We start from the raw sequence: 26413 nt of genomic DNA, 5'->3' as shown, positions 1-26413 counted from the left end.
CAGAAGAACAGAAAGAGATGAACTTAAATGAGTGAGAAAGCATCTTGAGTGTGAAAAGCCTACCAGTTTAAAAATGAGTTTCTGTCTTTATAAAAGTAATATGTGCTTTAGGAAATTCAAGTAAAACAAATAAGTACAGAGAAGAGAGTTTCTAAAAAATCACTCAAAATCTCTCGATCTTTAACATGAGATGACTCCCATTCCAGACATCTCTCCATGCAGATGTTATAAGTAGAGGGGTGGACAGAAATTATTTTATAAAAAGGTCATTATTACATGCTATTTAAAATTAATGTGAAATTTTATTTTTCTGAATGTAACAAGAAAATAAGAGTAAAGCAGAAGGAATTGCTTAACATTAAACAGTTTTGCCTTCGCTACAGAAAATATTTGGTTTTAAAATGTCTAAGAGTCTTCCCTGGTGGCGCAGTGGTTGGGAGTCCGCCTGCTGATGCAGGGGACGCAGGTTCGTGCCCCGGTCCGGGAAGATCCCACATGCCGTGGAGCGGCTGGGCCCGTGAGCCATGGCCGCTGAGCCTGCGCGTCCGGAGCCTGTGCTCCACAACGGGAGAGGCCACGTCAGTGAGAGGCCCACATACCGCAAAAAAAAAAAAAAAAAAAAAAAAATGTCTAAGAGTAATAAAAGATTAGGAAGAGCAGTGAGGTTAGAGCCCCAGCTTTTAAACTCCAGTTTTCCACTTTCGATGGTATCCATTAAAGTCCTTGTATGGAAGGAGAGGAAATTAGCAGTCTCACAACTCCTTTTTCCTCCTCCGCCTTCTGAATTTTATGTTACGTTATTATCTTTACATTGCTGATTGTTTCATGTTCAATGGGTCCAGCTCTTGCAATCATTCCTTTTTATCACAAGCCCTCCTTTCCTGAGATCTATACTTTGATTCATCTGTGCTTGGCTGGATTTTATCATCAAGTAGTCTCCCTCCCTCCCTTCCTTCCTTCCTTCCTTCCTTCCTTCCTTCCTTCCTTTCTTTCTTTTTTCTTTCCAAGAAAGGTTCATAGGTGTTTTGTTACCAAGATTACACGTGCTGATTTACTTATTTTTGCTGACAGCAAACTCTGCATGAACTAGGGACCAAATAGAAGGACTGTCGTCTGAGGCTGCATTAATGGAAGTCTGTGCTCAGAATACGAGTGGTGATCATTTCGTCCATTTTAGCATTGTGGCTAGGGATGGTCTGAACAAATCAATAAGAAAAAGACAGACGATCCAACAGAAAAGTAGGCAAAGTCACCAGTCCAAAAGAGGAAGTAGAAACACATACAAACATGTGAAAAAGTAGCTTATCCTCTTTAATAATCAGGAACATACAAATTAAAATGGCATATCCGATACCCACAAGATTGGCAAAAAATAAAGTTGATGAGGATGTGGAGTAATGAGATATCTCAAACACTGCTGGTGGGAGTGTAAATGGATAAAACCACTTTGACAAAATATGGGAAATCCTATGATTCAGTGATTCCATTTCTAGGTTTATACCCTAGAGAAGCTCTACATATGTGTGCCAGGAGACATGTATAGAAACATTCAGCTGTCTTGCTTACAGCAGCAACTAAATGAAACACTGGAAACAACCCAAGTGTCCATCAGGGGGAATTAACAAATAAACCATGGCCTGTTCACACAGTGGAATACTACACAGCTATCAAAATGAATGAGCTATTGCTTTGTTCAGCAACAAAAATCTCAAACATAATGTGAAGCCATAAAAGCAAGTTTCAGGCATGATTCCACTCATATATACATTCAAAACAAGTAAAATTAAATGATACAGTGTTTAGGAAACATACATACGGTAAACAATAAAGAAAAGCAAGGAAGGATAAACACAAAATTCAGACTAGGGATTCTTCCTGGTGAAGGAGGGATATGGGCAGGGTGGGCACACAGGGGCTTCAGCATAAACTGGGTGTTGGGTATACTGTATGTTCACATTACTATTTTTCATACTTTATATGTTATATGTATATATATATATTCTATTCTACAAGTGAAATATTTCATAATAACAAATTCTTATTTAAAATAAAACAGTGCTCTGAAGTGACACTGCCTGAGATGGAATCCTTACCATTTATGTGACTTGGGGCAAGTTTTTTAACTTCTCTGAACCTCAGTTTCCCTTTCTGTGAGATGAAGATAATAACAGTACCTACCTTCCATAACACTGTGAGGAATGAATAGAATAATTTATATGAAGTTCTTATTACCATGCTTGACACATAGTGAGTGTACAACACACGTTAGCTTGTGTTACTTTTCTGTGCAGGGCAGATGGAGGTATTTGGGGTGCACCCAGGAAATATCTGTCCTCTGAAACCACTCCCGAGGATGCCCACGAACGAGAAGGGTGTGAAACTGTATCATACAGGGATGATTAGAAGAGCTAAGGGTCGTTTGGCCTGCAAGCGTCTTGTGGAGGCAGGCTGGCTGAGTTTAGGTATCTGAAGGGCTCTCGTGGGGATGGAGGACTGTACGTGTTCTGTGAGGTTCTAGAGCAGGGGTGGGCGAACTACAGCCAGTGGTCCAAATCCAACTACTGCCTGTTTTGTAAATAATTTTATGGGATTGCAGCCATGTTCCTTCATGTATGTATTGTCTGTAGCTGCTTTTGTGCTCCAAAGGGTTGAGAAGTTGCAACAGAGACAATGTGGCCCACAGAGCTTAAAATATTTATTGCCTGGCCCTTTACGGGAAAAGTTTGCTGACCTTTGCTCTAGAATGAGAAGTTGGAACAGGGGATGCAAAAGCAGGGTGATTTCACGACCAACATAAGAACTTTCTAAGAAGCACCAATGGCAAAGTAGCTCCCTGGTGAGGGAGTGAGACCCCTGCCACTGGAGGGATGTAAGCAGATGCTGACCACTCCTGGAACAGGATGCACAGAGGAGGACTGTATCCGGGGCATGAGTTGGACATGTTAGCTTTTACATTCTCCTTCAGTTCTGAAATTCTGTGCAGAGTATTTCCCAGTTTCAAATTGGTCGTTATTAACTCTGACATTTTCTTGGCATTTTTACATTTTAACTCTCAGCAACATTTTCTTTGAAATTTTTCAGTCAAAAAAGTATTTTAATTCTTTAAAAGTGAGATTTAAATGAAAATCATTTTATTCTAGAGTTCTGCTTTTTCATTAAAAATGATTTTTGTGGCTTTTGGCTCTGTTCCCATTTATAGGTGCTGAATTTTAAGAGCCTGTATGTGTCCATTATGATTTCTTTGTGACAAGTCCATCTTGGCAGGGAAGGAGAAGAAGCCTTTGGAAGTGAAACAGGGGAAGGGAGTTTGGAGAAAGTGACCATGAGCTACTGGAGATGTGAGGTCAATGAAAGGCAAGGGGGAAAAATCCTGGAGAGAAGAGGGAGGGGGAGGGCAAGAGTTAGTGAGGCCCTACTGTGTGCCAGCCCATGTCCAGGTGGCAGGACTGCAGATCAGAGGCTGTAGCTGGTCATTTAGCCTTGAACTATTGCAGGAGAATGTGAACCACGATGGAATTAGCTCCCTGTCTGCTGTTCAGCTGTGGCTGTACCCTCCAGAAGGGAGTGGGGGGAGTTCCTAGTGGGGGAGGTGGGGAAAGTAGGGGAACATGATAAAGCCTGTAGCTTTCTTCCAGGACAGAAGAACCCCCTTATCCGGGCTCTGAGAGCAGTTCATCAAAAAGCCAAATCGCTCAAAGACAACATGTCATAAATACTTTCTCAGAATGATGGTTTTGCCCAGTGACCAGCTCACTAAAAGCCATCTGACAGACACCTTAAATGGGGAATAGAAAAGCTTCAACATTTCCCTGGCTCACGAGGGGCAGGTCCTGGAGCCCACAAGAAGAGGAAAGTAATAAACAAGCATTAGGGGAACATCTCCAAGCGCAGCATTTAGGAAGGACTGAAATGTGAAATACAGTTGAAATTGACTTTCACTTGAGCGGCAAGAACAAATCCTTGTGAAATAGCCATGTGAAGTGTCTGCAAGGAACCCCTTGGAAAACTCAAACTTAGAGAAACTCCCCCGTGGTTTGTTGAATTGATCATCAGGCAAACTGATGTGCAGTGGATGAACTTTCAGCGAGCAGCTTGTAGTGTGCGCTCACGTGACTGGCTCATCCAGCCTCGCCTGCGGGACACCCACCTACACTTCCCTAGGCCAGAGGCAAAAGTCATACACAGGCAAGGACCTCTGGGGTCATCTCCTTTGTGGTTTTCAAACCTTTTTTTGTGACTATACATGAAATCCTCTTTTCAAATTAAGTATTATGTGGCCCCTTGAAGCTGTATATAGAACAGGTAAAGGAGAACTGCAGGTGGAAATGAAGGTCAGGAACCCAGAGCTCCTCTCACTGGATCCCAAACATCTTTGCTGGGTCATAGGGCCCTGCTGGACTGAGTGTAAAAACCTCCATGCTGGTCCAGCCACAAAAATTAAGCTTAGGTCAACTGGAGAGCCTACCTATTGGGGACACTAACCACATCAGCTAAGAAGAGACAGTATTAGAAATGAGGATGAGGGACAGTAGCATCTCAAATGGGACAGGTACATCCATGCGATTTTTACTTTGTTATTCGCTGTAAACGTGCTCTCTAGGGGAGCTGGGGAAGCACCCTTGTTCTGTCCTTCTGACTTCCCATCTTTCTCCCCTTTTCTCTTTTTCTTTCTTACTTGGTGCCCAGTAGGTTGTTTCTCCTGCCTCAGATCAAGAGTGCTGATCAGGAAGAGGCCTGGGCTTGCAGCACTACCCTGGGGGAGGATGGTCCTTTCTAGAATGCTGCTGACTTTTCCCTTCCCTTCGCCTGTTGAGCTGAGTTCTCTAGACTGTTGAGAAAGCTCTGAACTGGGGATCCCGAAATCCCTCCCCTAATCCTGAAAGGACAGTGGATAAGTCCCTTCACCACTCTAGTCATCATTGTCTGCATCTGAAAATGAGGGTGCCAGGCTGGCTGGGTTAGCAATGCTCACACATTTGGCTCTTACACACCAGGAAAGGCTAAAGAGACGGGGCTCCAGGGGACATGGAACAGAAATGTACGTAGGGTAGAAAACATTTTATTTTGCTGCGCTAGGGTATTAAAAACAAAACCCTGCTACTATCTGCAATTTTATAACAGAAAAACGTTTCAACACCGTACAAACCATGAAGGATCTTATCTTTAAATTAAGGATAGTTCTCTAAGTGGAATACATTTAACGTTAAGGAAAATCTCACTGTATTATTCTAATTTTTCTCATTTTACTTCACCACATTACTTTTCTATTGATGCTGTAACAAATGACCACAAATTTAGTGGCTTAAACCACAACTGTGCACTGTCTCACCATTCGTGGGCCAGAAGTCCAGACCTGCATGACTCTGCCGAGCCCTCTGCTCAGGGCTTTCGAAGGCCAAAATCAAGGAGTCAGCTGGGCTAGGTTCTTATCTGGAGGCCCAACTATTCAGGTTGTTGGCAGAATTCAGTTTTTTGCGATTGTAGGCCTGAGGTCCCCCTTCAACTTCAAACCAACAATGGCACATCAAATACATCTCATGCTTTGAATCTCTGATTTCCCCGCTGCTGTCAGCCAAAAAAACTTCCCTGCTTTTCAGGGCTTGTGTGAATACACTGGGCCACCTGGATAACACTTTAAGGTCAGCTGATCGTTAACCTTAACTACATCTGCAAAGTCCCATTTGCCGTGTAACATAACATATGCATGAGAGTAAGACCAAGGGGGTCATGGGAGCCAGAATTCTGCCTTCCACACGGTTTGGTGAAAACTGAGTGAGATAAACTTTGCAGCTCAAATACCAGTGGTCAAATATGCTCAGATTTTTGAGTTGACATTCAGAAGGTACATATTTGTGAGAAGCCAGGGCATCATTATTAATGAAGAATCTTACAAGGACTAGGTACTGGAGAAACGTTTGCCGAGCAAACAGGTATTAATAAGTTCATTGTTGCTAATATTATTTTAATGCAGCTTTGATTATAAATCTTGTGGTACTGTATCATCATTGTCATTAGTACAGATTACAAAGCAAGCTAAAATCATTACAGGAATGTATTAAAATGGAAAATGATTCAGTAAATCATGTTAGAAACAATTAAAACATGAACTACTGTGTTATATCCACTTGGGCTCCACTGAGGGTGGGAAGTGTTCCTTTCAATCAAGAAACAGGAGCAATTAATAGAGGGCCCCAAGAAGCAATAAGAATTTTCATCTTTCTTCCCCCCGACCTTCCTCCTTCCTTCTTTCTTCCTTCCTTTCCATCTTTCTTTCCTTCTGTCTTGGCAAGAAAATTAACTTGGCCAATTTTTAAATTAAATTAAAATTTTAAAATTGAATCATTTCCTGAATCTCTCCAGGGTACTATCCAAACTCTCTTGGCTGGCGTTCAGAGCGCTCCTTAGCCTTAGCACAGGCCACTTTGCCCTCATCCTCAGTCTTAACGCACCCCTGACCCCAGAGCCCTCCCTGGTGCTTCCCCATGGTGCCTCTGCCCCAGCACTGAGCCCTGTCCATCACATGCTGGGGCCACCCGTGCCCCTATCTCACTGGGCAGTGAGCTCTCTGAGGCCAGGAACTGAGTCAGACTCGTGTTTCTATCCCTCTTGACGCCCACCATGGATCTCAGTCCAGAGTCTCTCAAATAGACAAGGAGAGAGCAACAAATGTTAACCCACCCTGATCCCACATCATGGTCACTTGAGGGGAAGGGGCGGGGAGACAAAGTAAGACAAAAATAAGGAGAGACACATGGAAGTAGAAAGAGAGGGGAGAAAGAGATGCAGGGAGGTCAGAGGGCCCCCTCAGGCATCCAGCAGATCCTTACTAAGGCTCCTGTATAAGCTCTGGGGAGACAGCAGTGGAAACAATGACCAAAAAGCCTTGTCCTCAGAGGGCTTACATTTTAATTAAAAGGACAGTCAATAATGCAGACAAACAAAAATAGACAAGGTGATTTCAGATAATTTTAGGAGCTATATTAGGGCATTAACTAAGGTGGCATCTTAGAGAGTGACGGGGGGTGAGGACCATTTTGGGTAGGGCAACAGTGATGAATTCCCTAAGGAGGTAATGGCTAAGCTGAGACTTGAATGATGAGGAGTGAGTCATGCTGAGAACGGAGTGAATATCATTCCCAGCAAAGAAAACAGCAAGTGCAAAGGCCCAGAGGCAGGAAGGAAATTGCTTTTCCTTTCAAGGATCAAAAAGGAGGCTGGTAAGGCTGTACTTGGTGAGCAAGGAAGAGAGTGGAGGGGAATCAGGTCAGAGTGGGAGGCAGGGCTGGATCTTGTGGCTTCCTGCATCCATTATGGTAAGGATGGTGAAGAATATCATACCAAACTTGTAAACAATGTAAAATAGTTATTATAGAACCAGTTAGCCTAACACTTAGAGTGTTTTCTGACAGCCCTTCCTTAGGGTCATCTGACTGGGGGAAGTTAAGGCATCTTACAATTCTCTAAAATTGATAAGATGTGCTGGTTTTCAATGATTTCTTTTTCTGTCCCCAAAGGTGATAGTTTTATTGCCCTATAGGACACTAACCAGTTTTGTATCTAACTTAGCAATCTTATTTCTTATTTTGCATTCACTATAAAAATCCCTGTTTCCCAAATTTTCTTTTGAATCGACCTTGTCATCCTGCAGATGCCCTTTATTAGTTAAATAAAAGGTTGACATGTACCCACTATTGATTTTCATGAGAATTATGTTTTTAACCTTTTGAGAATTATATTCGGATAGGAGTTTGGGTTTTAAGTGCACAGAAAGCAGCAGAGTAAAAAGGGGACTAATTTATGTTTTACAAAGGGGCCTCAGACTGCTAGGTGATGACTGGGCTTGACTGGGTCTCAGGAGGAGCAAGACGCCCAGTTTGCAGCCAATGGCTCTGTCCAGGGGAGAGCCGGCCACACGGCTTGATGAGAGTGATGGAAGTGGAGAAGAGGGAGGTGAGCCGTAACTGACTCCCAACATCTGCGGACATTTGTCCTTGTTCATTTCCAGAGCGGGTCACCAGGATCTGTTTTCCTCTCCTGCGAGCTCCTTGGCAGGGCTGTGTCCAATTTCTCTGTTTCCTCAGCATCCAGCCCTGGGCTGAACACAGAGTGGTGCTTGGCAAGTGTCTGCTGAACAGATTCTTCCCTTTAGATTCACCTCCTTCTCCTTCTCCTCCTCCTCCTTTTTTATTGTGATAAAATGTATATAACATAAAATGTGCCGCTTTATTTTCAGGTGTGCAGTTCAGTGACATTAAGTACGTTCACACTGCTGTGCAACCATCACCTCCATCCATTTCCGGAACGTTACCGTCACTGAAAGTGCACCCATTAAACACTAACTCCCCGCTTGCCCCTCCCCCAGCCCCTGGTAACCACTATCCGACTTTCTATCTTTATGAATTTGACTATTCTAGGTACCGCACCTAAGTGAAATCATACAACATTTGTCCTTTCGTGTCTGGCTTATTTCACTTAGCATAATGTCTTCAGGTTTCATCCGTGTTATAGCATGTGTCAGAATTCCCTTCCTTTTTAAGGCAGAAAAATACTCCATTGTATGTATAAACCACAGTTTGTTCAACCATTCATCTCTTGATGGATATTTGGGTTGTTTACACTTTTTGGCTACTGTGCATAATGCTGCTATGAACATGGGTGTACAGATATCTCTTTGAGTCCCTGCTTTCTGTTCTTGGAGGTATATACCCAGAAGCGGAATTCTGGATCATATAATAATTCTGTTTAATTCTGTCTTGAGGAACTGTAGTACTGTTTTCTATTGCAGCTGCACCACTTTATATCCATAGCAGCAATGCACAAAGATTCCACTTTCTCCACACCCTTGCCAATACTTGTTGTTTTCTACTTTTTTGATAATAGCCATCCTAATGGGTGTGGATTTATCTTCTTTTAAAATATAGATGACCATGATGGGAGAGGCCCAGGGTGAGGAATTTGGGGGCCCATTCCTCAGTGTGCTCTGAAGGGAGATAGCTGGGGAGCCTAAAGTCCTAGATTTGGAGGGCACTCAGAGGGAGGAGAGCTGGGAAGAGAGGTACCAAGACCACACCTCACTGAGCTCACAGCATGGGCTCAGGACTGGCTTAAAGAGAGGCCTCACGATGAGAGAACTGAAACCCAGGTTTCCCATGAGGAAGTTTTGTTTGTGTGAATCCACTGTTGGGCTGTTGTCCCTGGGGAAAGCTGTTTCTAATTTGGGCTTCTCTTTCTTTGTGTTGCTCCCCAGTGTGATAATGCAAAAGGGTTGAAAGCCTTCTACGACGCAATAAAATATGGGCCGAACCACTTGATGGTGTTTGGAGGAGTCTGTCCATCTGTTACGTCCATCATCGCAGAGTCCCTCCAAGGCTGGAATCTGGTACAGGTAAGGTCCGGGCCACCTTTGGTTGGGGAACTGTCTTTGGCCACCAGTCTTTCTCAGAAATGGTTCCTTGCCCAACATGGTTCCTAAGTTGCTCAGTTCACACCTCCCATACTCTTTCCTGAATGATTACACAGCCTCCCACTGCCCCTACCTCCTGGCTTGATCCTCCGGCCTGTCCTGGCTGACACAGTGGGGCTCTAAAGGGTAGCCCTGACGCCATCACTGTATGTTTGAAATATTTCAGTGACTCCCTAGCCCGACTTTCAGGACTGTCAACATCCAGCCAGTCTTCCTGTCCAGTCTCATTTCCTATCCCTGCCACTCACTCCATGCCTCAGCCCCTCTAAACAACCCACCTTTCCCCAAGTACACCCTAGACCTTCAGGCCTCAGAGACCTGCTCTCACCATTTCTTTAACTAGATGATCCAAACCTTCCGCCCTCACTGAAATTATTTAGTCCACTAAGACTGCCTTTCTCCTTGGTTAAGCCTTTTCTGGGGCTCTTGGCTGTTATTCACTCTTTACACTGGCAAATGTTATATGCTGTTGTATGTTCCACCAGTGAATGTATGGTCTGATATAGGTGAAACTCACCAGTGCTAGCTGTTATTTAGAATGTGAGAGAGAAGTGTAGAAAGATGAGACCCAACGATGAGTTGTGGCCCAGGAACATCTTTTACTTCTTTGCTTCATCCATCCATCCCTCGTCCATTCATCCATCCATTCATCATCCATCATCCATCATTCATCGATCCAATAAATATAATGCAACTTACTGTGTGCCTGGAATTTGCGTAGACACTGGGGATATAGTGCTGAACGGGACAGACGTGGTCCCTACCTGTCCAGAGCTTACCTTCTAGGAGGGAGGCAGGCAATAAGCAAATAAACAATTAAGTAATAATACTAAGAACAATACTTGTATAGTATGTATGTCAGGCTTACAACATACCAGACACTGTTCTGAGCACGTATTTTCATTAACTCATGTACTCCTTACAACTGTTGGTATTATGCTGTTGGTATTATCATCATCCCATTTTATAGATAAGGAGACCAAGGCACACAGAGGCTAAGTAACTTGCCCAAGGACCCTCAGCTCATAGGTAAGAGCCAGGATTTAAACTCAGGCAGTTTGGCCCTTGAGATAAGATTGCGGTAAGGAAATGGTTAGGGTAGAGGTAAACAGGGTGATGGGATAAATAGTGGCCGCCTCGAGGCAGTCAGGAAAGGCCTCTTAGAGGAGGTGACAATTGAACTCAGACCTGAAGGGTGAGAAGGAGTTGGTTGGATGAAGGGTATTCCACGTCAGGATGGAATAGCAAATGCAGACAGCCTGTGATGGGAACAAACTTGGCTTGTTCGGGGAACGGAAAAGAGGGCAGTGGGGCTGGAGCATGGTGGGTGGGGAGTCAGGGGGGTGAGAATGAGAATGAAGGGGTGGGCAGGAGCCAGACCACAGGGGGATCTGGTTTCATTCTGCTCACATTGACTGACATACTTTCTGAGTCCAGCCCTGCGTATATGGGGCACTGGGGGTAGAGCCCCGAGCTCGTGCCCCAGAGGGGAGGTGGGAGGCAGCCATAGCAGAGCTGTGATAAGGGAAGAGTGGGGTCCCAGGGGAGAGCCACCTACCCACTCAGCCCTGGGTTCAGGAAGGCTTCTCAGGGGAGGTGATGGGGAGCTGGCTGCGAAGGAGGAGAGGGCGTTGGACAGCTGGAGACGTGGAGGAGAGCGCTGCTGGCAGAGGAAACTGGGCATGCAAAAGCAGGAGGTGGGAAGGAGTGTGGGCTTGGAGAGCAGTGAGTCATTCTCTGTGGCCGGAGCAGGCCATGCTGAGGGTGGGTGGATGCAACAGTGGATGAGGCCAGAAAAGCAGCTCGGTGTGCTTTGGTGCAAACCTAACCACATAGCTGGGAACCAGCACAGCTCAATGTGCCGGGGGAGCCTGGCTTCCAACCCTGCGGTGCCCACAAACAGCCGTGAGACCTTGGTGGAGTCATGCACCTTCTCTGCTCTTGAGTTTTCTCTCCTGAGTACTGAGGAGCATGCCAGACTCCTGCTGGTCAGGGCCAGGCGCTGCCTCTCTGAGCCTCAGCCTCCCATCTGTAAAAGCAAGATAATAAGAGGACTGACCTCATAGGGCTGCTGTGTGGGCTAAATTATTAAACAGGGATTAGAACTGTGCCCTGGCATGTCCTAAGCACTAAGTGTTTCTTGTTTTATCGTTGTTGACACCCCTGCCCCGTCTCCTGCTATTCCCTGAGTTGAATACCCCAACTACTTAGCATTCCTTGTCTTTCCTGAAACACTGTTCCCACCACTTGAAACATCCCCTTCTCCCCATGACCTGTATGCCAAGTCCTACCCGTTCTCAGAGACCCAGCTTAAATGCTGCCTCTTCCAGGAAGCCTTTTCTTATTGCACTATCTAAAGTAGCCCTCTAGAAATTCTTTCTCTCACTTCCCCCTGTTTACTTCTAGCAGAGCATGTACACAGCCCACCCCCGCAAGCCTGTCTGCCTTTCCCCCTCTTAGGGCTTTGCAGATGTGGGGATGTATTTAGTTGAGCTATGGATTCCTTGAGAACAGAAACGAGGCCTGAGTTACTCCTGTTTTTCCTGGTGCCTAACACTTCACAGACCTTATTAGATGCTGAATGGTCAGAGGGAGGGAGGGAGGGAAGGGTCTGCAGCTGGATATTTTGCCCAGACGTGAGAGAGCAAGCTCCCTGTAAAATCCCCACCCAGAGGAATCCAGGGAGCTTCCTGACCTTCTCTGAGCCTCACTTAGAACTGTCTGCCCCTCAGAATTCTCTAGGAGCTGTAGGAGCAAGCACAGTGTTGCAAACTTCTGGCTTGGCAGCTAGAGCTCCCCAGCCTCAGCATGCAAAAGAGGGCCTCCAGCCTAGAGGAGCTGACAAGACAGAAACTTGGGTTATGAGATGTGGGGTGTATTATTTATTGCTGTGTAACAAATCACCTTAAAATCTAGTGGCTTAAAACAACAATAATCATTTATTATTCCATTACTTCTGGGGGTCAGGAATTCAGACCCACAGAATGGCTTGCGACTGCTCCAAGATGTTTGAGGTCCAGCTGGCAGATTTGGAGGCTGGGGGCTGGCATCATCTGAAGGCTTGCTTGGGGCTGGAGGGTCTGCTCCCAGCATGGTCCCCTCACATGGCTGGCAAATTGGGGCTTCCCCGTGGGGGCCTCTCCATAATGCTGCTAGAGGGTCCTCATGGCATGGCAGCTGGCTTCCCCCAAAACGAGTCATCTAGGAGACCAAAGTAGAGACTGCAGAAGTTTTTAGGATCTAGCTTCAGAGTTTGCATATCATTATTTCTGCCGTATTCTATTGATCACAAATTTAGCTCTGATTTATGAGGGAGAGGACTATACAAGCTATAGCAGGAGGCGAAGATCACTAGGGACCATCTTGGAGGCTGGCTTCCACAGGAAGGAGGAATTCTGGGAGGAAAGCAAGAGCTCAGGTTGCCCAGCAAGGGAGGCTAGATGCTGAGTCCCTTCTCTGTTTTGCTGAACTCCTGCTCATCCTTCAAAACCCTGGATAGGTACTGCTTCCTCTGTGATGCCTCTCCTGATCTCTTTCCTTCTGTGCCTCCCATCCCTAAGTGAATTAATTGTTCCCTCCTAAACAACGCCTTCTCAGTGGGGGGTCATCTCCCTCAAGGGGGTGAAAATTCATTCTTGTGGGAAGAGGGCAAAAAGTCTCACTCTTTTAATGTATAATGCACAGGTACACATATGGCGCATAAACGGATATATAGTATATCTGTGGTATTACAATTTCATGAGTGGGGTGGGATTAGGAAAAATGCTTAAAGGTTTCTTAGGAGAGTGATAGTGAAAAGAAGATTGAGGAACATGCGTGGTTCTACATCACTTCTATATTGCATACGGTGTTCCATTATTAAATGAATTACATTCTGTGGAGAATAGTTTATTCTATATCTGGGTGTTCCCTACTAGACTGTAAGCTTCTTGGGGGCAGGGACTCTTGTTTTCTTCACCTCTTAGTGGCCAGAGCCTCGCACAGGGCCTAGTACCCCAGTAGGTCCTCACTGAGTGCTAAACTGAACTAAGTGCAGGGGATAGACTGGGAGCCTGAAACCCTCCATGGCAGAGTTTCTCACAATGTGGACTTGACCATGGGGAGGCCGAGGACTTGGGAGAAAAATGCAGATCCTCAGCCTCCACCTCAGCAGAATCCCTATGTGTTGCCGACAGGCTCCTGTGGGTGATTCTCGTGCTCAGTCCACCACTGCCCTAGGCATCTGCTACCAGACACCTGGGCAGATCCAGGGCTCCGGCTGTGCATAGATGAGGGACACTGAGGGGCTAAGAATTGGACGGTACCCAGCAGTTTGGAGAGTTCTGGGGACCTGCATCACAGGGTGAGCCAAGGAGAACAGACTTCTCCCAGCCTGAGAAGTCAAGCAGGGGGATGTAGGAACAAAGATGTGGGTCCTGATGGAGAGTAGCCCTGGAAGATTTCTCCCTCCCCCCACTCTCGGGGAACACAGCCCCATTTGCTAACACAGGACCAGGTTCCAGGGACCTCCCGCCCACTCCCCACCTCCTGGAGGCTGAGCTTGTTTGAAGAGATGGTAGAGGACTGGGGTGAATGGGTCTGCTGTCGCCCAAGGGATTTGATCCATCCCTTAACTTATTCAAAACCGGGCTCCGAAACAGAGTTTCACAAATGGGAAAATGCATGTAATTTGTGTAATTGAAAAGGAGCACCGACTGCCTTTTGGGGGAACAATGCTTTCTGGACAGAGAGAGCCTGGAATGCATAATCAATTGTTTCTGTTTCCTGGTACTACAAAAATAGGGATTTGCGCCACAAAGGGGTGAAATTTTACTCTGGTGCTAAAATCAGTTAAATTTAACTTTTGCTTTTCGCTGGGCTTCTTGATTCATGGTTGCTGTGTCGAGAGGCTAATATTGTTTAAGTCGTGATGTGAGTCACTGGGAACGTCAGCTCCTCCAACTAGACGCGAGGACCTTCGTGGAGTCCAGGGCGTGCAGTGCAGGCTCTGTCCCTGTCCTCCTGGTCAGACCCCGCCATCTGGGCCTCACACTGGGAGAGACCCACCAGGGCATAGCCTGGGAGGCATCTGGGGAGGGTCAGGTTCTGGCTGTTGGAGGGCTGAGCATGTTCAGACTGGAGAAGATGCAGGGCGCTGGGGAGGAGGGAGAAATCTTAGCCTCCAGACCTGCATGGCTCTTTGAGAGATTTTGCTGGGTCTCTAAGATGTAGGTGGGGAGATGCAGGAGCAAGGCTGAAGTTAGAGGGGAGCAGGGTCCTCCGCTCCCTGCAAGCAAGCCTTTGCCGCTGGAGGCATCCAGTGTGGAGCAGGCTGCCTGGCTGTGAAGTAGTGAGGTCCCGTTGCCAGAGGTTCCCTGAACATTCTAGTCTCATCCGGTCCCACTGTTGCTGAGATTTAATCCATAGAGTAGGCATACGCCAGGTTGCTGGCTCTCACACTATATGGTGAGAGTCATTTATGGGGGCCAAGGATGTGCTTGTGTTAATGCAGATTCCCGAGCTCCATTCTGAGCAGGTCCAGATTAAGGGATTCCTCAAATCCTTAAAGGACTGTGGACCCCACTTCTCACCCCCGCTGCCATTTCAGAACCAGCAGTTCAGGTGACGTGGATGCAGTTGGTTCCTGGGAACTTGCTTAGGCCAGGTGACCTGTAAGCCCCGCTCATCTCCCAGACATCAGGACTCTGACAAGTGCTCCTGGTCCACAGAATTTCAATTTACACAGCCCCTGTGGGAAAGAGGACATGGAGGAGACAGCAGGGGATGCTGCTGGGGCAAACATCCCCGGGACAAAGCCCGCAGCCTGTGGTGTGGCAAAAGGTGCTCCTCTCTTTGCCACCCACCCGCTCCTTCATGTGCCACCATCCACGTACAGGCTGTTCCCTCTGCCCGTGGTCTCTCCACCCGGCGGGTGCAGTTTGGCTGCCCCTTCCTCTGTGGAGCTTCCCGTTCCTTCCCCTGTGCTCCTTTACCTGCAGAGCCCTCGCATGGTGTTTGCTGCCCTGTGTCTGCGCCCGCCCGGCCTCGAGCTGCCCTAGGGCAGGGCCTGGTGCAGTCCTGACTTAGATGCTGAGGGGTACCTGGGCATGTTTGCCGACCGAGGGCTGGATGCCTGCCTTCTAGACCTCAGGCTCATCCCTAACGATGAGGGCAGATCATCAGAGCCTGCCAGACCTAGAGGAACCCAAGGGCTTTCCACCTGCAGCCCCTTGGTAAAAAAGGACATAAAGGGCACCTGAAATGATCTCTGGCATGGCCTCAGCTCACATCTCCCATCTCTGGCCCTGATGCTTTTGAACGAATACGCTTCCTTTGGAAATGTTTTCAGACTCCCTTAGAATCCTTTCCTCGGAGATCTGAAGGGGGCTTGCTTCTGACCCTGCCTTGCACATTTTTGGAGAAGTTCTACGAAGCTCCCACCAACGTAGTCTGTCCTTCTGAAAGCACGGAGCCCGGGGAGCAGGAGGATTTGGTGCTGGGTGGGGAAGATGGAGGCAAAGCCAGCAAAGGTACAAGAGGTGTGGCCAGCGGGAGTTCACACCCTAAGAGCAGGACAATACTCCTTCCTTCTTGGGAGTTAGATGATAGTTGCCTCAGCTTGCAGAGAGAAATAGCCTTTGATGAAAGTAAAGTCAGATTCCTGAAGGGATAAAGGGCTGCTCGCAGGAAGTTGCAAACACTGTTTCATCAAGAACCGTATCCCGCAGAGCCTGTCCTTTAAAAAGGCAGCTGCAGCAGATTATTAAATTGTAGATGCATTTCTCCTGGCACCATCCCAAGCCTCCCCTCAGCAGCCCACCCTGCCTCCTGGCCTGCCTTGGCACTCCCTCGAGGACCTTCCCGGGCAGGAACATTTCAGTTTGTGTGATGGGGTTGTCTCCTCGGCCAAGCTCATGTGAGGGAGTGGAAGTGAGGAGGGCATGTGGACAGGAGAACCTCGACTCTGTGTAACTGTTGGCACGTCTAGGACTTGATTTCTGAAAAAACTAAGTCATGCTTGGTTTTGACATTTAAGAAACCAAATCTGTGAAAACCCTCAAATCAAGCCCTTTGCTATTTACTGAGTTCCAACATAGCTCTAAACTATCGGTCGATGCCATTTCCTTTATAGGAACAGAAACTTTGTCATCTGACTTGATTTTCTCATGTGATTATCTTATTAAAGCTGTAGGTTGCCTGAGAAATCAAAAGATTGTTTCTTACTTAGCTGTCGTTTGTGGAATTTGAGGTAGATTCATAGAAGGACATAAGGTCTTAGCAATCATTGGGTCCAGTCTCCCTGTTGCACAGACTGGGAAGCAGAGGCCCAAAGTGGGTAGGATCTTACCCAAGTTCTCACAGTAACAGCAAAGCTGGGTCCCATGGCTCACTCTCCAGTGCTTGGTAATTACACCATGGTCTTATTTTATCTTTCTCAGCCTCACTTTTCTCTTATGTAAAATGGGCATAGCAAATTAGCCTAATATGTTTTGTGCAGTTGTGAGAATCAGTGAAGGCTTTTCCTCTTAGGTGAAAGCACCTTTACAGATACAAAACAGTAGCTGCTGGTACAATGTTATGATGTAATAATGTTACAATGACAAGGACTCCTCCCCAGGAGCAGACCTCCGATTATAGCCCCTGTTTTGCATCAACAGCAAAGGTTATTTACTCTGGCACTGCAGACCCTGAAACTTAAGGCATTGGGGGCAAGGTAGGGGTTCTTCAGCAAGACACTCAAGGTGCACATAATGTCTGCTTCTCAGCCCCCAAGAGTCAAAATTCAGCAGGCCAGAACTCCACCACTGCCCAGCCCATGTGGCTGCCACACCCTTGCTGTGGAGTGACAGACTGTGGACCTGATCGAAAACCACTCAGGAGCCACAGTGTGATTAGCCACAGTTGGAAACTTCGCTGCCGCTGCTGCTGCTCTGCTACTCTCTAAGAAAGAGAATGGAGGCCAATAATCCAGCGCGGGTTGGAGCCATTTCTTGGCGCTGGTCTCTTGAGGGGCCATTTAGCACATTAATAATCTATGAGGTGCTTCCACCTTCTGGATTCATTAAAAAAAAAAAAAAGGTGGGGGAGGAAAAAGAGAAGAAATATTAAAGGCATGCATTATGGGCCAAGTAGAGGGGGAGGGAGAGACCCTGAGGACTGGAGAGTATGGATAGGCCTTCCTGGCCGTGACATTGGATGCCAGTAAAGTAAGGTTCTGGGAGCAGGTGGAGTGTCATACATGAGGGGAGGGAAGGTTGCTAGCTATTGGTTTGCATACAAATGGGTGGGAGGAAGCATGAGCCCTCAACAGGGCTCCAGCAGAACCCACTGATCTTCTGTGGGGAAAGGGAAGCGTTCTGTTCTCATTCATTCATGCTCATATTTGTTTATTCATTCCTTTATTCAACAAGTGCAGTGCCTGCTGTGTACTCTCCCAGACCAGTGCAAATTCCACTGCCCAGCGCTGCCACCCCAGGACAGGTGGATATGGCAGAAGAGCAGTTGGGCGTAGTAGCCAGAACTGAGGCCTAAAATCTAGAAGCTCTGGGTAATTGTCCCTCCTATGTCTGTCACTGACAGCAGCCTTGGGCAAATCGGCAAGCCTCCTGGAGCCTCACTGAACTCATCTCTGAAATGGGCTAACTAAATCTGCCCTTCTTCTGGGGCCATTGAGAGCATCAGATAGGACAGGGAAGGTGGAGCAGGTGGTAGCCCTTTTCAGACTGGTGCTCCTTACAGATTAAGGATCATATTACCATACTGATGCTGTTGGCATCTGAGCTGCCAGCCAGACCCTGGACAGGGAACTCCTTGAAAAATTGTGTCTCCATTTGTCTCTAGATTCAAAGTTTTGTGGATGAAATGAACTATCACAGACCGCGAAGGTGATTCAGAACAGTAAAATTAAAACAAAGAACCTGCAGGAGAGGCCAAATAAGCCCAAGGCATATGTGAAAGGTGCACATGCTCTTTTCTGGTTGAGTTTTCACAGAAGCAGAGGAAAAAAGGGCACAGTGCTACCAAGTGCATGGCAGTTCCCAGTCTATTCCTGCCAAGGACCCAAGCTGTATCTTTCCTGTCCATCTGGTAAAAGATTCAATTCAAGGTTCTGTCCCCCATTTTTAATTCAAGACCATGGTATCTAAAGTAATATCAATTCCCAGTGTGCAACTCCAATGGCCCCATTGTTGATGAGTCTTTCACTGCCTGGAAGTATGCTGGGTATAAATAATTCATTCTAAATAAATAAATTACTCGCACTGCTTACGGTATGGCTGATGCTGCTAGGAAGCAGCACAACCACAGATTATGTTGAATCAAGTCTGGAATTACAAGTTGAATCTGGAAAGAACTGGAAAGGGAATCAGAAAAGTAAGTCTCTCTAGGAGGACAAATGTGTATAATGGGTATAATACCAACCTAATGGGGTAGTAATAATACATGTGGAGCAGGAAACGTGGACAGGAAAGGCTCATGCAAATGGGGACGAACTGGTCACCTTCACCAGGCCCTGTCCTATTTCTAGCAGCCTGGTCTCTGAGTCCTTTTTTAGTGCTCCAGGTGATTCTGATCACAGCAGTGGGTGAGAACCCCTGCCTTAGCGTGACGGGCCACCCTCAGGTGGAGACTGGATGGCTCCTGGTGGGGATGCTCAGCGGGCATTCAGGCACCAGATGAGGGAGTTGGACTAGGCAGTGTTTCTCAAGTGTATCTGATGGTAGGACTCATCAGGTGAGGCAGAGTGGGGGCAGGGTGCTGGTTTACTGGTTAAAAATCAGATTTCCAGCTTCCCTGATCAGCATGTCCAGGGAAGAAGCCTGGGAAGCTGATTTTAAACAAATGCCTTGGCTAGTTCTTATCATCAAGGAAATACTGGTCTAGAGATTCTCTGAAGCAGTGTGGTCCACGGACCAGCAGCAGCACCTGGGAGCATGTTAGAAATGCAGACTCCCAGGCCCCACCCCAGCCCTACTCACCCTGACTGTGAATTTTAACAACATCCTAGGTGTTTCTTGCCAATCGAAGGTACCTGTCACCCAGGATTACCTGGAGTTTCTGAAGGACAGCCAGGTGTGTCAGCTGAGTGGGAAAGGGTTTTGAGGCTAAGTGTTCAGACTCCAGTTGGCTTAGGGGAGAGATCTACTGATTCAGCCCCAGGATCCACTTTTGGAATGTCAGAGTGAAAATGCAGGTGCAGTCAGTGTTCTCAACACCTCTGGACGTCCCTGCGGTCAGCATCATGGACCACAGGGGCTCTTGTCAAACTGTGGTGCTCGAGCCTCAGTGTGACAGGCTGACCTGGGAGTCTCTTTCAGCCAGAAAGGCCCCTGATCCCATAGTGGCCAGGAGTGCAGAGGGAACTTGTGGCTCCAAATAAGGAACAAAGGAAAGGGCACTGGCTCAACATGAGAATATGTGGCTTCCCATCCTGGCCCTGCCATCTTCAGCTGGGTAGCCTTACACAAACCACTTCCCCTTACTGGAGCCTGAGCATCATCATCCATACCTGTCTGCTTTCCTCCCAGGACTGTGCTAACACTGGCGTGAGGCAGGGCCCGGGGTGCTTGGTGGCTGCTGGGCAGGTGCTCTGGGACAAAAGTACAGGGCTTGTGTCATGGTATGACATTGACTGCCCCATCCTTGTCCTGTTTGATAAGGTGGTCTTGTGCCTATTTGTACAGACGAGGAAACGGAGGCCCAGAGGGGCTAACATGCTTGGTCAACTTGTAATACTGATGATACCCTGTTTTTCTTGGGCTTGTGGTCAGATGGGCTGGGGTTCCCATACAGGCTCTGGCACTTACTAGCTGATGGCCTTGGGCAGATGACGCTCCCACTCTCAGCCTTTCATCTGTGACGTGGCAGTGGCATCGTACTAACCCTAGCTGGTTGTGAGATGACCTGAGATGATGCCCACAGTTTCCCGCCCCATGCTCACACTCCTTCAAGGACCAGGGCACCCATGTGGCCTCCTGATCTACCTCCTGGGATCTGGGGCCAGCTCCCTGAGGCTACCTGTGTAGCCTCTGTACATCCCTCCCTGGGCCTCCCATTGTAAAGGGAGAGGGTTGGGCCAGCTGATGGGCCAGATAACCTTGATAATGTCACATCCCGATTCCCTGTATCCCCTGTGGCTCAAAGCCATCAGCACCTGCCTTCACCCTGTTAGCTTCCCTCTTGGGCCCTGCATGCGATTCCCTCCCCTAGGGGCTCACGGGTTGGGGCCTGGTTCCCCTTCCATTCCTAAGCCACTTACCACTTAGGCATGCAGTCTCCCCAAGAGCTCTCCAGGCAGGGAACCCTCCATTCTAAGGTGAAGGAAGTGACCCCAGAGAGGTGACACATCCTGCATAAGGTCATTCCGTGAGTGGCGGCAGAGCTGTGATACCAGCATTCTGTTCAGTCCCCCTCTAGTCCATTCCCCGTGTGCTAAGGGATAGAACCTGCTCTCTGCAGCTCTGGGGGCTTTGCCTATGCTGTGCCCACTGCCCGATGCCCTCTCTGTTACCCCTCTGCACCTGGTGGAGTCCTCTGCATTTCTGATATTTAGTTCAAGTGCCACCTCTTCGAAGCCTCCCTAATCTTCCACAACCCTGCTCCCCAGCTGCAGGAGGTCCCTGCCCCCTCCCTTTGCCTTTTCATCACTTATTTCATCTCTGCCCTTTCTTCAGTATATTGCAGTTTTCTGATGAGGGTTCAGTGTTACCCACCACACTGTGAACTCCTTCAGGACAGTCTTTGCCAGTCTGAGCCTTGGCTGTACCCCAAGGGCCTTGCACAGAACCTGGCACTGAGTAGGTGCTCAAAAAGCATGAATGAACACATCTGGGTGGCACGTTACAAAACCAGTTTGTAGTACTACTAGCTACATTTCAGTGGCCTTGGCTGTGGGGCAGGCATGATTCTAAACACTGTGCATAAATGAACTCATTTCCTCTACACACCAACCCTGTGAGCTGGACACTACTCTCCTCATTTCACAGATGAAGAAATGGAAGCACAGAAAGGTTGGGAGTCTCGCAAGGGCTTGCCAGGATGAAGTGGTTCTGGAGTCCATGCTGGCATCCACTAAGCGCACTGCCACTCATAACCTCATCCAGTCCTCAGGGCAGCACTGTGGGGAAGGAAGAACAGGTATCATCCTAGTGAGGCAGAATGAGGAAAGTGAGATGCAAAGAGCAAGACTTGCCCTGCTTCCTGCTGTGAGCAGACCTCAGGGTGCAGAAGCGGGGGCCGTGGAGGCTCCCTCCAAGTCTCTGGGACCCCTCCCCAGCCCACCTTGCCTGTCAGCAGATGATGACACAGCCTGGCGTGAGCCTGTCTGTGCAGACCTGTGTTCTCCCTGTAAATCATTTATGACACAAACACACACACACACGCACACACACACTTTTTTTTTTTTTTTTTTTTGTGGTACGCGGGCCTCTCACTGCTGTGGCCTCTCCCGTTGCGGAGCACAGGCTCCGGACGCGCAGGCTCAGCGGCCATGGCTCACAGGCCCAGCCGCTCCACGGCATGTGGGATCCTCCCAGACCAGGGCATGAACCCGTGTCCCCTGCATCGGCAGGCGGACTCTCAACCACTGCGCCACCAGGGAAGCCCACACACACACACTTTTAAACTTATTACTCATCCAGTAACTTGTTGTATGTAAAAAATGAATGTTTTTTTTCAACTCAGAAAATAGATGGACTGGTTGTCATGAAAATCAATAACATGCTAAATATTTCAAGCATATGGTACTTAGAGTTCTACTCTAGGTGGTTTTGTAATGAATGGTTTGATTTTTTTTTTTAATAGAGCATAGCCTACTTTCATTTTGAATTATACAGAAGGCTTTTGCTTTGAATCTGTTTACTAAGAAGATTAAATAATTGATTATTTCCATGATGCCAAGATAGAGCATTATACAGTAGGAAGCGCTCGACTTGAGGAAAACAATCTGAGGTCAGATGACTATTCAGACATTATGTCCAAATGCGGATATAAGCGTAATTTTCTCAAAGTTCCCCCAAGTTCCCACACAAGCTGTTGCATGGCACTGTCTTGGTTACTTCTAAGATGGCATGTTGGCTTTGAGTGACCAGAAAATGGCTCCCTTCTAGCCCTGGGTGTCTTCTGAAACTCCAGGCCCCTTGCTATAGTAATGGGTGTGTAGATGCTCAGCACAGCAAAGCAGCTCCGCCTCAACCCAGCACCCATACTAGCAAGAAGGGATCTTTGCTCAGTTCTCAGTTTCAACACCACTTCTCTGGGGAGCCTTTCCAGCCAGATCACTGCCTCTGCTAGAGACATCCGTGGCACCTGTCTCTCCCTGCCCTGCAGCATCCTTGCAGGTTCAGTTCCCAGTTCAGTGTCCAGCTTGCCTGAGAGTTGTCACAGCTCCCTCCATAGGGTGAGATCACATCTCCTTTGCTGGCAGCTAGAATCCCAGAGCCAGGCATGTGGCCTGGAATATAGGAGGACCTACAGGAATTCTTGTTTTGTTTTTGTTTTGAGGTTCCTTCTTTCTCAATCTCTCACTTTTAGATAAGTAACATTGTGAATTCATGGATAAAGTATATTAAATGGATTGTATTCCAATCAGTTGCAGACATTTTTTAATGCAGACATTAAAGCAGTTTTTGCTGCTCTACTTATGTTTCTGCCTTTCCTCCAAATTTTCTTCCAGTTTTTTATTTTGAAAAATTTCAAACCCACCAAAAAAGGTAAAAGTACAATGAGCATCATATACCCTTTACCTAGGTTCACCAGTTGTTTGCGTTTTGCCATGTATGCATTTCCCTCTCCCTCTCTCTCCCCTACCTGACCCCGCCAGAACACGCACTTATTTTTTGTTAAAGCACTTGACAATACTTTGCAGATGCAATGACATTTCATCCCTAAATATGTCAGCATGAATCTCCTAAGAATAATTAAATTCTCTTACGTAACCGTAGTATAATTATCACATCTAAAAAACTAACAGTGATACAATAATATTACCTAATATATGGTCCATATTCAAATTTCCCCAGTTGTCCCCAAAATATCCCTTTTGCCATTTATTTGTAGGGGTGGGTGGGAGGGGATCAAGGGTCCAACCGGGAGCATGCATTATATTTGTCATCATGTGCTTAGTCTTCTTTAACCTAGAATATCCCTCCTACTTTTTTTGGGGGGGGGGTGCTTTCAGGATATTGACCTTCTTAAAAATCTCAAGCTAGTTGTTTGACAAAATGTCCCCAAAATCCAGATCTGGATTTGTTTGATTGTTTCTTCACAATTAGATTCAGGTTAAACAGTTTTGGCAAGATTAAGCTACATTTTTTTTTTTTTTTTTGCGTTACACGGGCCTCTCACTGCTGTGGCCTCTCCCCCTGCGGAGCACAGGCCCCAGACGCACAGGCCCAGGGGCCACGGCTCACGGGCCCAGCCACTCCGCGGCACGTGGGATCCTCCCGGACCGGGGCACGGACCCGCGTCCCCTGCATCGGCAGGCGGACTCTCAACCACTGCGCCACCAGGGAAGCCCTAAGCTACATTTTTTAACATCATCTTCTCAGTGCATTGCATCAGGAGGCCCACGTTTGAACTATTATCAATGATGCTAAATTTGATCACTTGGTTACAGTGGTATCTGCTAGATTTATTGTGAAGATACCTTTTTCCTTTAATAATTATTATGTAATCTGTGGTGTGAGACTTTGAGACCATGTGAATATCCTGTCCCCCACGATCTTTCCCCCGATGGTTTTAGCATCTATTGATGGTCCTTGCCTGAATCACTGTAAATTACATTGGAGTTGCAAACTGGTCATTTTCTAATTCTCTTCTTCCTTCCACATTTAAGCTGATGTTCTTCTCTACAAAAGAGTGTTCCCTTTTGACCCTTTCTTTCCTCCTCCTGCCCCATTCTCTCCCTTCCTCCTTTCTCTGCTGTCAGTTTGGGTGCTTAATATTTTACCTGCCTTAGACTTGGAGTCAGCCATTTCTCCAAGGATCCCTGATTCTTTCTGGTGAATCATATTTAGAAACCACAATCTGCATGCTAGGTATGCTCATTGCTACTGGGGTTCACTGCTTCTAGATTTTTGCAGTGAACTAAGGTCAAAAATATAATTTTTAATGTTTTAAACAAAAAATGTTTAAATTTGAATCTGAGTATCAGGAGATAATCACACAAATGTAGGACATCCTGCAAGTCGCCTGGCCTGGATTCTTCAAAAAAGTTAATGTTGCAGAAAACAAGAGCAACAGCAGAAGGGCAGAGGACTGTTCTAGATGAAAAGAGACTAAAAAAATATAACAATCAAATGCAAGCCTCGTGTGTTGATTGGATTCTGAATTCTTAAAATGTAAAGGGCATATTAGGGAAATCAAAGAAATTTGAATGTGGACTATAGATTAGATGATACTGAACTACTACTCATTTTTGTAAGTGTGATAATGATGCTGTAATGATACCAGAGAATGTCATTATTAGGAGATGCATTGTGAACTATTTAGGAGTAAAGTGTCAAAATGTTTACAAGTTAATTTCAAATGTGTTGAAAACAAAAACGCGTGCATGTGTGTGTGTGTACATATATGTATGTCTCTCTGTGTGTATGTATACTTATATGTGTGTATATATTTATATGGGAAATGGCGAAGGGTGAAAGGTATATGGTGTTCATTGTACTGTTCTTTCAACTTTTTTGTAGGTTTGAATATTCTCACAGTAAAAAGCTATGAATGTGTGTGGGGTTGGGGATGGGGAAGGGACTATATCCCTCCTTATTTGGACAATAAAGATGTGTCCAGAAGTCCCCTTATAGATTTTTCTCCATGTGATTACATTAGCAACTTGATATATTCTTTTTTTAAAATTATTTTTTAATATACTCTTAAGTGCCTTTGTTTTCAGTTTTCAGGGATTGATTTTTTTATTGTTAATTAAATTAATTTTTAAAACATATATAACTTTTTAATAAATTTTAAGAAAATTTAATTTAATTTTTAATTAAATTAATTTCCCTCTGATTGACGTTTTCCCACTAGCTGCACTCCAAACTACAGTTACTGTTTCCCAGATCCTCTCTTACTAGGCTAAATGATTGCAAAACGTGGTTTAAGGCATTTTAAAATATTTCTTTCTCTTCTTTATCTGAGTAATTATACTGTTTCAGCTTATTCTGCAATGGCTTTGTACATATCCAGTTAGATGAGTTCGATTATGATTTATTGAATTGCTTCAAAGCAGGTAGATCTGTGTTTAAGGGTCTTATTTTTGGTGTTATATTTTTAACTGATTGTATGACCTCTGGGGAAGCATTCAAAGTAGAGAATTCTTGTCTCCAATCCAACTTCCCTCTCTCTGTTCCATGCCACCTCTGTAGATAACCATTTTTATTAGTTTTAAATGTATTCTTCCAGTGTTTCTTGTTGCAGATATGCACAAACGTGTGTGTGTTTATTTTTCTTTCTCCTAATGCAAAAGCTAGCATACTATATGTGCTATTTGGCACATTGCTTTTTTCACTTTATTTTCCTGGAGCTTACTGTTTTATCACTATGTAAAGACATTCTTTATTCTTTTTACAACTGCATAGCACTTCTTTGTGTGGATATACTATAATTTGTACAGCCAGTCCGCTATCAATAGACATTTGGGTTGTTTCCAATCTGTTGGAATAACCTTGGCCATATGTCATATTTGTGCCAGTGTAAGTTGGGGGTGAATTCCTAGAAGTGGGATTTCTGGGTCAAAGGGAAAATGCATCTATAATTTTTCTAGAAAATACAGCTTTACTGAATGAAAGAGAATACTAATGAATAAACTTGATTAAGAAGAACAGAAAGTAAAAGGCTGATATCTAAATGGAGACATAAAACAATTAGACTAAATAATTCTCTTTGTGAGAGAGGCTGGTTTAAAACCCTTCTGGCAATGTTGTCTCTAATCCAGCGATTTTCATTTTCTCGCCTAAAGAGAGAATTTGCCTTGGT

General features: G+C 46.1%; 1 protein-coding gene across 1 annotated transcript in view; it reads left to right on the top strand.

The window, feature by feature from the left end:
• GABBR2 (gamma-aminobutyric acid type B receptor subunit 2) overlaps positions 1 to 26413 on the top strand; it is a gene marked incomplete at its 5' end in the record, with an annotated part of 369129 nt that overhangs the window by 104036 nt on the left and 238680 nt on the right. The window contains one exon of the mRNA XM_081238251.1: positions 9248 to 9385. Coding sequence (XP_081094377.1) covers positions 9248 to 9385 — 138 coding nt within the window. The remainder of the gene's footprint in view (positions 1 to 9247; positions 9386 to 26413) is intronic.

This window comes from Mesoplodon bidens (assembly GCF_964165515.1).
Source record: "Mesoplodon bidens genome assembly, chromosome: 6".
Lineage (NCBI taxonomy): Eukaryota > Metazoa > Chordata > Mammalia > Artiodactyla > Ziphiidae > Mesoplodon > Mesoplodon bidens.
This window is presented reverse-complemented; position numbering and strand designations above follow the sequence as displayed.